This window comes from Tiliqua scincoides, chromosome 3, assembly GCF_035046505.1.
Source record: "Tiliqua scincoides isolate rTilSci1 chromosome 3, rTilSci1.hap2, whole genome shotgun sequence".
Lineage (NCBI taxonomy): Eukaryota > Metazoa > Chordata > Lepidosauria > Squamata > Scincidae > Tiliqua > Tiliqua scincoides.
The window spans coordinates 73,259,179-73,271,876 of record NC_089823.1 but is presented as its reverse complement, the minus strand read 5'-3'; the positions used below and the strand labels follow the sequence as shown (position 1 = coordinate 73,271,876).

At 42.1% G+C, this 12,698-nt stretch overlaps 1 protein-coding gene across 1 annotated transcript in view; it reads left to right on the top strand.

Annotated features, from left to right (window-relative positions):
* The window catches only part of IL1RAPL1 (interleukin 1 receptor accessory protein like 1), a 784,296-nt gene that overhangs the window by 531,133 nt on the left and 240,465 nt on the right, over positions 1-12,698 (top strand). Inside the window, exon 8 of the mRNA XM_066621736.1 lies at positions 8,587-8,661. Coding sequence (XP_066477833.1) covers positions 8,587-8,661 — 75 coding nt within the window. The remainder of the gene's footprint in view (positions 1-8,586; positions 8,662-12,698) is intronic.

The window sequence follows — 12,698 nt, the reverse complement described above, 5'->3', positions numbered from 1 at the left end:
ATATATGCTTTTGTGTGTAGAAAACAGCACATAGGGAAGGGGCAACATTATGATAAATTGTTTGAGTATGTGATGGAATTTATCATTTAGTTGGCCTCCCTCATCTGCACTTGAGAAGCTGAACTGTTTCTCCTGGGATTTAAGCTACCTTTCCAGGACTGAGCAGAGAAACAGCTGTTTTTGCTTGGTTATGTAAAACCAACCTACCAGCCAAACATGTGGAATTTTTCCATCATTTACATGATATGTAAAAGTTCATTATCTGATAGCTGGCTGGCTGGCTGGCTGGCTAATAACTACACATATTGAGAATATTCAACTAATCTGCAGAATTGTGGCATAAATTGGAAATGCATGGGCTGCAGTCTTGCAAGCAGTTCATCAGTAGAACTGGAAGCAGCTTGTGTGTAGGATTGTAGCCAGATACCAGGATCTAAAGCAATACAAAGCTAATTCGATGCACTTGGGATGATTCAGCTTGTGTTTCTCAAACAATAACCCCCCCCCCATACCATTTAGCATGTTTCTTTGCATGCTGAAACGACTTCAAATGGGGAGAAACAAGGGAGGGTGGGAGCATGACGAAGATGGGACATGGGACACCCAGCATGAGTGACTTGCACCGAATATTACCCTCTCTGAGAGCAGCTGGCATACCTCCTTTCACTCCTTGGACTTGCATCATCTAAAGCAAGGGTATCAAACATAAGGCCCGCGGGCTGAATGTTGCCCCTGGAAGCAATTTATCCATCCTCCCGTTATAATTGGGCTCTCCCAGCATTACAAATGAGCTCTCTCACCTCTTGAAAATATGAACAATATTTGCACATTTTCTATTCTGTCTTTTGCAGCTAATGAGTTTCTATGTGAGAACAAAGTGCTTATTTCTGGCCATCATCTGCTTATTGTTGCTTTCTGCGTAATGATGTCACTTCTGGCCCTCAACAGGCACCATGAATGCTCAATTTGGCCCTCTGTATGAAACAAGTTTGACACCCTGAGCTAAAGAGCTGACTCAGGTCCCAGTAGACCCACTGGTGAGCCAGGATGCGGCACAAGCCTCCTTGGTGTGGCTGCATAGGAGGGTGGGTGGGAGGAACAATAGGATTGGGCTGCTAGTGTTGGATGATTAATGCACCTTGTTCTAAGGGCCAGATTAGACCAATATAGGAGTTATATTATTGGAGCGCTCAGTGTTGCCTCTTTTTCAAAAAGTAGCTCTGAGAGCCCTGAGTTGGATTAAAGCCACAGCTCAGCCATGCTAATTCCTTGACTTAAATAATTCCCTGCTGCTATTTGGGATAGAAGGGGGAAAAAACATATGGCCACAATTTACAGTACTTTTACTTTTCACCGTCAGTAGTGGCTTTAGATTGAAGCCAACGTGCAAGGGAAAAGATTAGACCCTTCCAAATCATATTCACAATCCCCCTATGACTCTTTTTTACAAAAAGAAAAATATGTTGGGAGTTATCAAAAAGTTCAGACATCAATCATATCTAGTTTAGCCCTAATTGTCCTACAAATAGAAAAACAATCAAGACTTTTATATACAGAGATGCACCTTTATATACAGAGATGCACACAGGTATGCACTTGAATGAATATGGCTGGAGTACTTGAGGGCTCCACACAACCCTACAACGCTCTCTTAAGCGGGCTGTCAGAACTATAAAGCACAATAAGAGAAAAGTTCTTCTGTTTCCTCTGCACAGCAGTCACGCTTTGGTGAAGCAATTCGATATGCTGTTCTGCTACTTCCATTTAATCCTGTTGTTCCTACTCAATGATAGAAAGCAAGATACACAATAAATCCAGAGGAAACAGGAGTAGCCCAGTGTTTCACTCCCAAACATTTCACGGATAAGAACTTACAACAGCCAGATAAGCAAAATGCTACCAGTTAAGAATAAGGTGTATGGAAAGGTCTTAATTTCAGCAATGTTTGATGCAAACATTTTGTGCCCACTTAAGGCATTTTTTTAAATGTTGGATTCAAGATATTGGAGAAGTAAGATCTTGGTTTTCAGTGCAGATTTCTGTTTGAGAGAGAAAAAGACTGCTGCAGTCTCCTTACAACATACATGGGAACAAGAACAACATTGATTTCAAAAGAGAGTTGGATAAGAGACTTGGATTATGCAGAGCATTTTATTACAAATGGGTACCTCCTTTGTGGCCTGCAGTTTGGACTTCCTTCTTTGTAGCTCGGAAAGCTGCCTGCTTTCTCCAAGGCACTGACAGATTATTACAACGGTAGAAGAGATTTTGTGGTGGTTTTAGGAAGACTTCAGAAATCCTCTTCATCCGAGCTTGTTCAAGGATCTTGGAGTTCAAATTAGCTTGTCTTGTTTCTAGAAAGAAACAAAGAAATTAATTCTTTGGGAATTCTCCACTGTTTTTTTTTTTTTTAATTTCTCAGTTTTGAACAGAGGAAGGTACATGCACATTTTGCCATAACTGTATTTCTTTTGATCGCTTCTGTCTTTGGGAATGGAACCAATATTTTGAAAAAGTGAAATGTGAAGCAAATTTCTACTAAGGTGTAATATCTGAAAATTTCAATGAAAGCCTAAACAGTTTTCCATGAGATCAGTGAATTTTCTCAGGGGCTTATGCACATCACTGTCTATATTCCCAGTATACATGTGCACTGCAAAACAAGACATTTTAATATGATTGTACATACAGTAATATAAATTTAAGGTTATTTTTAATGCTGTTTTAGTAATGTGCAAGAATTAATGTATTTGAGCCCGATCCTATCCAACTATCCTGCGCCGATGCAGCCACAATGCAGCCCTGAGGTAAGGGAACCAATGTTCCTTAACCTTGAGGAGACCTCCATGACCGTCTTGCCAACTCAGGAGGTAGTACACACCTTCTTGGCAAGGCTGCACTGGCACTAGAAAGTTGAATAGGATTGGGCCCTTTGTCACTTAAGCAGTGTACAACAACCTATTAATTCAACCATATGTATGCAAATGTCAGGGTTGCTTTTGTGCACTGTTTTTATCAGGGCGCATGTTCAATTTGTATCTGAGGTAGAAAAAGAGATGCAGATGAACTGAAGGAACAGAAAATTTCCAGAAACTCTGCATACTTCAAAAGTAAAAAAAAGCAAAAGTAAACAGACTTAGGTCCAAATCCTAACCCACTTTCCAGCACTGGCATAGTGGTGCCAATGGGACGTGTGCTGCATCCTGCAGTTGGGTGGCACTCACGGAGGCCTCCTCAAAGTAAGGGAATGTTTATTCCTTTACCTCTGAGCTGCATTGCCCTTACCTCAGTGCTGGAAAGTGGGTTAGGATTGTGCCCTTAGTTATTTGTCAGTGTTTGGTTGTTAGACATTTGGATTACTCTGAGGGTAAGAAGTTCTGATCTGGGCTAGTTTGTTTGGAATGGTCTAGATCAGGGCTGCCCAAACTCCTGCCCTGGGGCCACTTGTGGCCCTCGAGGACTCCCACTCCAACTCTCAGGGAGCCCCCAGTCTCCAGTGAGCCTCTGGCCCTCTGGAGACTTGCTGGAGCCCGCGTTGGCCTGATGCTCTCAGTGTGCTCTCAGCGTGACAGGCGACTGTTTGACCTCTCGCATGAGCTGTGGGATGAGGGCTCCCTCCACTGCTTGCTGTTTCACATCTATGATGCAGCAGCAAAGGAAAGGCTGGCCTTGCTTTGTGCAAAGCATTTTATAGGCATTGAGCTATTGCAAGACCTTCACTCATTCCTATAAGTTCTAGCTCTAATATATTTATTTATGTAAATTTATTCAGATTTGAAATGTAAATTAATTCTTTTTTTTCTCCTGACGCTGACACAGTGTCAGAGAGATGATGTGGCCCTCCTGCCAAAAAGTTTGGACACCCCTGGTCTAGATTATGTGCTGCTTTGTCCTTTGAGTGTGAAGTCTTGTAAAAAATGGCCATAAAAATTAAGCAGCATGTTATTTATATACTTTTACATATCTGTTTACAAAATACAGCAAGACAAACTAAGTATTCTATTAGATATGCTGTAGATTTGCTTATACAAAATACAATTATCTGTATTTAAGTAATGGATATTATTTTGAGCAGAAAAGTCTTCAAAGTGTTTGCTCAGAATTATGACCTTCTAAGATCAATGGATATAATTTTATTTAGGGTGTTGAAGATTAGACCTGACCTAAATGAACACTTACCTCCTTTGTATAATCGCATGAGGTTCTTGATCATTTGCAAAAGTAATCATGTGAGTTCTCCTTGACATTTTACTTCAGGAATTCCCTGTGATTCATTTTTATGATAAAATTATGTTTGCCCTTAAGACTGAGTCTTAGAACTTAATCCTTGTTTACTCAGAATGTGCATGGGGTTGTATTTCATTCTGGAATTTATTAATTATTATTAACAGTATTTATATACCGCTTTTCAACTAAAAGTTCACAAAGAGGTTTGCAGAGAAAAAAATCAAATTAATGGCTCCCTGTCCCAAAAGGGCTCACAATCTAAAACGATGCAAAAGAACCAGCAGACAGCCACTAGAAAAGACACTGCTGGGGTGAGGTGGGCTAGTTACTCTCCCCCTGCTAAAAAGAGGAGCACCCACTTGAAAGAGTGCCTCTTATCCAGTAGCAGGGATAAAAGCGAAAGGGAATAAAAGCGAAAGATGAACACAGAACTGTGACAAATTCTCTTGTAAATGTGCATTGACAACATTGTGGGATGAGAATGTCGGGATCAGTTCCATAAGCAAATGGTGATGATCTAGTGAGATGCTCTAGGAAAGATCAGAAACAGAGTTTGGGGTGTCCTGAAAAAAATCTTTGGTTCTGGAAGCTTGTGATTCTGAGCAGAAAGATCTGGGACCACGCAAACAGTGCTTCAAGCAACCGCTTCATAGCACAGTGTGCCTTACAATGGTGGGCTTGCAATAAGGCAAGCTGATACTACAGATAAGTATTACCAGATGACCAAAGGAGCATTGTGAGACTAACATCGATAATCCCTGTGCCGTTACAAAAGGGCTGCTATTTTTTCACCCAGAAAGCTGCCTCCTGAGGTTCAAGGCCCCAAGTGAGTAATGTATCAGTTTGTTAAATAAATGGAATGTGTTGTTCCCTTTCCTACATGTCCTTTGTACTAGGATTACCCTAGCAGTTGCTATACCTTTCAGAGACCATGACAGAACGTGGTCTGCTTTGAAGTGAGTTAAGAGATTTAGAAGAACAGTGGCTGAGGAAATACTATCTGATAAGGGATAATTGAGTGGAGCTTGGCAAAAAAGGCAAATCTACATTTAAATGACATAGTGGACACATTCTGAAAGATGCCTGTGTGCTGATAGCAGAGTATTTAGAAAGAAGTTATGAAGAACGGATGATAAGGCAACACTTAAATTAATGTGAACTATTTGAGAAAAATCACCAGGTAACGTAATCGTTTTCCCCACTATCCAGCTTTGTGCCCTTCCAAATACAGAACTCAGTAAGAAATGTGTGTTGTTGGCAACCTTCAGTCTTGAAAGACTATGGTATCGCGCTCTGAATGGTGGTTCTGGAACAGCGTCTAGTGTGGCTGAAAAGGCCAATTTGGGAGTGACAATCCCTTCCACAACGGGAGCAAGTGCAGTTTGTCCCTGGTCTGTCTCCCTGGCTATGGGCCTTCCTTCTTTGCCTCTTTGCCTCAGTCTGTTGGCCAAGTGTCTCTTCAAACTGGGAAAGGCCATGCTGCACAGCCTGCCTCCGAGCAGGCCTCTCAGAGGCCAGGGTTTCCCACCTGTTGAGGTCCACTCCTAAGGCCTTCAGATCCCTCTTGCAGATGTCCTTGTATCGCAGCTGTGGTCTACCTGTAGGGCGCTTTCCTTGCACGAGTTCTCCATAGAGGAGACCCTTTGGGATCCGGCCATCATCCATTCTCACGACATGACCGAGCCAATGCAGGCGTCTCTGTTTCAGCAGTGCATACATGCTAGGGATTCCAGCACGTTCCAGGACTGTATTGTTTGGAACTTTGTCCTGCTAGGTGATGCCAAGAATGCGTCGGAGGCAGCGCATGTGGAAAGCGTTCAGTTTCCTCTCCTGTTGTGAGCAAAGAGTCCATGACTCGCTGCAGTACGGAAGTGTACTCAGGACGCAAGCTCTGTAGACCTGGATCTTGGTATGTTCCGTCAGCTTCTTGTTGGACCAGACTCTCTTTGTGATTCTGGAAAATGTGGTAGCTGCTTTACCGATGCGTTTGTTTAGCTCGGTATCGAGAGAAAGAGTGTCGGAGATCGTTGAGCCAAGGTACACAAAGTCATGGACAACCTCCAGTTCATGCGCAGAGATTGTAATGCAGGGAGGTGAGTCCACATCCTGAACCATGACCTGTGTTTTCTTCAGGCTGATCGTCAGTCCAAAATCTTGGCAGGCCTTGCTGAGAGGCAAAAGGGCAGTGAGTGTACACCAGCAAGCATCCAGAACAAAGGCAAAGTAGTCTATGGAAGTGAGAAAATCAAAGCTGAAAGAAAGTGCAATGAAATTTTATTGGAGCCCAATGTGGAGCCCGGGTGTACCTGCCCACACAGTGTCAGGAACTACGTGTAGTAATACGGAAAGCCAAACACCTAAGTCTCTAAAATCCTTTATATATAGAAAATCATGCAGAAAATTAGCATCATCATATTTAGGCTCTCACTAGAATGGAAAGTGTTCTGTGTGCACCAAAACTTGCTCTGCAGCAGCTGTAGGCTTGCAGCTGTGTCCCTGAGTTTATTATAATAATAATAATAATAATAATAATAATAATAATAATAAACAACAGGTATTTATATACCGCCTTTCTTGGTCTTTATTCAAGACTTTATTCAAGGCGGTTTACATAGGCAGGCTTTATTTAAATCCCTTATTAAATAGGGATTTTTACAATTTGAAAGAAGGTTCTTTCTTTCAAGAACCACTACATTCAAGGTGTTTCATTCCGATCTGGCTTCACATTCTGGCCTCCATCCTCCCACGCTCAGAGCAGATGGAATGGCTCGGCTTCAGCTTGTCAGCTGCTTCAAGTTCGCACGGTGCCGGTGGCCACGAACTGGCGACCTTGTGGATGTTATCTTCAGGCAAATGGAGGCTCTACCCTCTAGACCAGACCTCCTACCCTGTATAAAAAGGGCAGTTTTATACACTCCTTCATGGTAAGCAGATCCACAAGCCAAAGAGCTACTGTAGCAGACCAGTTTCCTCCCAGATGTAATACTGTGTTAAGGAGTGTAATGTATGCATTCCTTGGCCCATCATATATGGCTTGCCAGAGCTGCAGCCACGTGCTCGTGGCAGAACCCCCAGCATCCTGTACAGGCAACAGGTTTGAGTAGACAGAAAAATGTAAGATCCCAGGAAATTTCTGGGGCCCCTCCTTTGGCTCCTGAGCCCCCTTTTTGATCCTGGGTTCAGGTACAAATTACCCTCCTCTCCTAGGCCCTGGTGCAGTGCATCCTATGGTGGGGGGGCATGCATGGCAGCCTTCTTAATATAAAAGATCATTTGTTCCCTTACCTCAGGGATGAATTGGTGCTAGAAAGTTGAATAGGATTGGACCTCCAGTCTTCTGCAGTGCAGTCTTGAGCTGCACTTGGGCCTGCACAAGTCTCTTGAGCCGGCCCAGGAGGGTTGCAAATGTGCCATAAGTCATGTTTGCACCTCCTTGTGAGTCGGCTAGGCCGGCGCACAGAGCCACGCCTGCCTGTGAAGGCTATAATAAGCTTCTGCGCTGATAGAGGCTCTGAGTCTTGCGTTGGCTCAGCCTATGCAAGACTCTGGGGTGGGTGGGGAAGAGGTGGGGAGGAGGCAGGAGGGAGGCATTTCAGGGCCGGGGAAGGCTGGTGGTGGGCGGCCCCGGGGGTGGGTGGGTGGGATGTGAGAGGCAGGGCTGGGACCCGGCAGTTATGCTGGATCCGAGTCCCCATTCCTGGGAAGTTTGGAGTAGCTTCAAGGCACTCCGCTCTTCTCAGACTTGCGCCATCTCAGGAGTGGCGCATGTCCGAGGAGACCCATAGGTGCAAGGGTGGCTTATCCGGGAAAAGTTTCCCCTTACCTCTGGCTGAGCCTCTTTGGGCACCTATCCCGCGCTGGATATAGTGCAAGCCACTTGGCTTGCCTCTTCCAGCGCAGGATAGGATTGTGCCCTTAGCTGTTATACTACCCTGCTTATTTCTTTTGCCTCGTCACCTGTCATACTGTCTCTGGTCAAATAGATTTTGTGGGTATTGGAACACTACAAAAACCTGCCATACATGTTTGACTGTAGTGGAGCAAATGAAATGTTATGTATACCATGTGGAACAATGCTTTTACACCATTTTTTGAAGAAAATCCTGTCTAACATAACCTTATATACCAATCCTATGCATTGTGTACTCAAGTCCACTGAATGGATTCTGTGTGAAGGTGGCAGCTATCACTACTACTGTTTCAGAAAAGAGTAGGAGGGGAAATGGGCTTTGGCTATACCTCTAAGAAGAACCTTTATCCTATTGATTTCCAGTATGGTCTGCTTATTCTATGTCAGATGAAATATATTCTTTACTCATCAGTACTCAAAAGGAACATGCTTTTTTTCCTTCTCTGCAGCACCACTAACAGAAAAACCACCAAAGCTTTTATACCCTTCGGAGAGTAAACTGACAGTTCAAGAGACACAGCTGGGTAAGTGGCCTTCAGGAAGTGCTGATGTTATTTGGTTCTTAATGTTTGATGAGGGCATTAACATTTAAAATTAAGAGAGAGCAAATGGCATTGCACTGTGGTTCTGTGTGGAGATGCTTGCATTTAGGTTATCACGATGACATATTTATGGAATGGATGCTGTTGTACAAGGAAAGATAATAATTTGTTTTCGTTAAATAACACTGCTTCTGTGTGGAGCTCCGTGTATCCTTCCTTAGTTAGTAGCCAATCCGACTTCATGTAACATTTTAGAGAAGTTATCTGGAAGGAGACTAATGGATGAAGATTATATAAATTGAAGAAGTGCTTCTCACTGTTGTTTTTGTCCTCTGTGTACTATCTTATTTATTGAGGAAACTGTGGGAGAGATTACTGCAAGTGCAGAAGGCAATGTCCTGATGACAGTGTTTTAGCTTGATCAGGTTATGCTGTATAATTTCTTTTTGGAATCCAAGGTGAATATTTTGCCCATATTCAATGTTGACAATTCTGTTATTTTCACTCCTCCAGAGCAGCAACTACTTATGTACTCGTACTATTGCAAGTGAAATTCAGTGGTCTATATTTCATAGTGAGACTGCCAATGTTATCTTCATAGCTTATTTGTTCCTACTGAAAAGAGGATTATCATGATATTTTGACTGCCCTCTTCTGTTGGCATGGCAGATCTAGACTACTTAGATGGAATTTAATAAGTGTATTATCTTTGGTCTTCCTTTGGTCATCTGTTGTCTTGGAAATTTGATGTTGTTGCTTGTCTCAAGACTAGATCTTATTTATTTTTGTGTTTTTGATGTCCCTACTGGCATATTTTGCCATCTATAAAACTATGCATTTTCTCACAGAGAGCCATTTTTGAAAGTACTCTACACACTCCATACATACCCAAACCTCCTTAAAAAGTACCATATCAAAATAAACACCAGCTTGTTTACTTTCAACCCCAATGTTGTATTGGGCTTCAGTTGGATATTTGCTATTCTTGTGTATCTCTAATTTAAGTCAATAAATATTGTATCTATTTTTTTTGGTAGTTCAGTTCACTTTGTAATTTGATGTCTCTTAGCTTTGAAATGATATCTTGTGCAATCATTTATGGTAGCCTTGTATAGGATCATATGAGGCATTAATTGAATTTATGCTAATATGGAAAACTTCCCTGAGTTTGTAGCATCTGACTTTAGCTTCTCATCATCACTGCAGATGTTAACTATATTGCTGTTCTGACTTTAACATCCTACTGTATACCATCTGTCCTATTTAATTATGATCAAGATACGTGAAATATTGGCCCTCTTCTGAGGCACTTTCAAAGACTGTTAACTGGAATTTTGTGTGCATGAGACTCCTTTTAATTATCATTAGGTTGGTACTAATTTCTGACTCTGCACAGGCCTGCAGATAATTCAGTGTGTCACTGTTCATTATGGGACACCTTCTGCAAGATCAAGGTCACACTATGTTTCATATTAGTTAATCTCTACATTTAAAGTGACATTGCTGAAATACAGCTACTGTGTGGCTAGTAAAAGAATGTAGAGTAAAATAATGTCCCTGATTTTTTTTTTGGGGGGGAGGGGAGCTTCACCCGAAAACATTGACAAATTAGTGGTTAGGATGGTCAGTTAGGTGCCACATGTACATCTTGACCTTATGCCAATGCTGCAAAAACATTATCTGATGCTGTGGTGTTACATGGTACAATTGCTTAGGATCATAGTTCTAGGTATTAAAATTTATCTTCCTAGAAATTTTAATTGGTCGGTAGTAGTATTATTGCCACATTAAGATGTAAATTGTAAATATGTGAAGGAAATATTCTCTGAGAAAACTATTTATTGGCATGCTGCTCAATAAGTGAAGTTATATTTAGAAATGTTTCTCAAAATAATTTGACAATAGTATACTGTTGTTAATGACTGTGCTTAGGTATACCGTCATTTTAGAGCCTTGAGGCTATGTATGAGAGGGGAGAGAGAGGAACGAGAGTGGGGTGGGGGGAAGAACCAAGGCAGGAGGGGCTGGCAGAAGCCTGCTCTGCCAGAACCTGAACTCCTTCTGGCCAACATGGTCTCTCTCAATTTGTGCCGGCAAAATAGCCAGTGCAGACTTGAGAGGCCAATTGCAGGTCTTGGGACTTCCCCCAAGGAGACTCCTGGCAGCTTCCTGGAGCCTGCTGGATACAGTGGTAGCTGCTTTGGTGCCACTGCTCCAGTGAGTGCCTGGAAGCTCAGGATTGGGCTGCCCAAGGTCTTAAAGTGTTCCCAATCTTCTCAGTACCTTAACCTACCTTCTCTTCTGTGGTAGGTCACGATGCAGGAATGACTTACCAGGAGGTTGGGGAGACTCTTCTGGGTCACTCCAGGCTGGTGAACCACGTTACAGTCCTCTGACAGCCTCAGAATATCCTGCAGAAGGAAAAGCCTTTTCTGGTTTTTGGAAAATAAACTAGCTTTCCTAGTCTTCTGTGGACCATTCTGATATTTACAGAGGCCAGTAGAGTGGGTCTGTGGCCCAGTATAACCTAGAAGAACCTTTCCACTTTCCTAGAGAGTAATTATGTTTCTGGAATGACTTCAATTTGGAGCCAAATTGGAGCAAGAGTGGGTGGGATGGCCCAGGTCATGACCAACCACCCTTAGGCTTGCAACCCACCAGTGGGTCACAACCCACAGTTTGGGAAACCCTAAAGTAGATAATTAAGGCTATACAAAGATACAGTGCATTTCCCACTGAAGTGGACAATAACATTCTCATTACTTTTAATGTGCTGTATCATGTTAGTCATGTCTGAGGTTCCTTGTGAGTAACAGAACTTGGGTTAGTTGGGATTACAATAATGTGGTTAGGGTCGACTGGAAGGAAGTATTTGAAAAGTGCTATGATTAAATTCCATATTCTAGAAGTTTAGCTGCATGGAGTTTACAGTGGCTTGTACTTTGGGAAGATACCCATCTGTCTGATATTTTGTCCAAAAAGCATTGTGTCGAAAGAGCAGTGTGTTAAAAAGCAGATTGCACATGAATTGCCTTACAAACATTTCAAAAGGTTTTTAAATGTTCAGACAAAGGGAGAATTCTAGAAATATATTTGCACCAACTGATTCATGAATCATATGGGAATATAAAGTAGATTTTATGCTTACTGCATCAAATACTATACTATAAAGAAAATTTTAACTACAGGTAGTAAAGAATAAATCTGTCAAAATGTATAATAACAGAATGTTGAATAACAGAATGTATTCAGAGAGTTCAGATCCACGTCCTGATAAGAAAACAGAGTTGAAGCATCAAACGCTATAAGCCCCTCACAACTCTTATTAGGTGATTCAACTGAATTAATGTATATTTGTATGTGTGACAACCGTTTTTTCTTGGAAGGCTCAGCAGTATCTTTCCAGAGCCCTCCAAACTCCACTCTTGAAGACATTAACAAATGCAAAATCACATCCTGCTAATCCAGCAAGGCATTTTGTTTAAAAACAATCTGGTGCATTGATGGGCTACTCTAACATAGTATTGAGAGCAATGCCTCAAACAGAAGTTTAGATTAATAGTGACAAACACTTTTTGTCTTGAACATTTTCAGCACAAATAAACATAATCATTATGAAGGGTGTTATAAAAGCAATACTTTCCAGATCCATCTGATAGATCCTATATATTTGTTAGGAAGATAAATGCACTGATCATTTTAAGGTTCATTCCTCTTGGAATCAGAGAGGTTGAAGAGATTTGTGAATTGGTACAATTGTCACTGCTTAAGAAGTTGTCTTTTGTACTGCAAATGGCTAATCAGGTCTAAAGGCCAGAAGTTAGAGACTGTATATAGTTTGTAAATACAACTTACAGTGCAATCCAATCCAAAGGAGGCCTGCGCTGTATCCAGCGCAAGACTGGGGCCTGAAGTGGTCAGCCGGAGGTAAGGGAAAACTCTTCCCCTAACCACCAGGTAAGCCACCACAGCCCCAATGGGTCTCCTTGGGCTTGCGCCACCTCAGGAGATGGCATAAG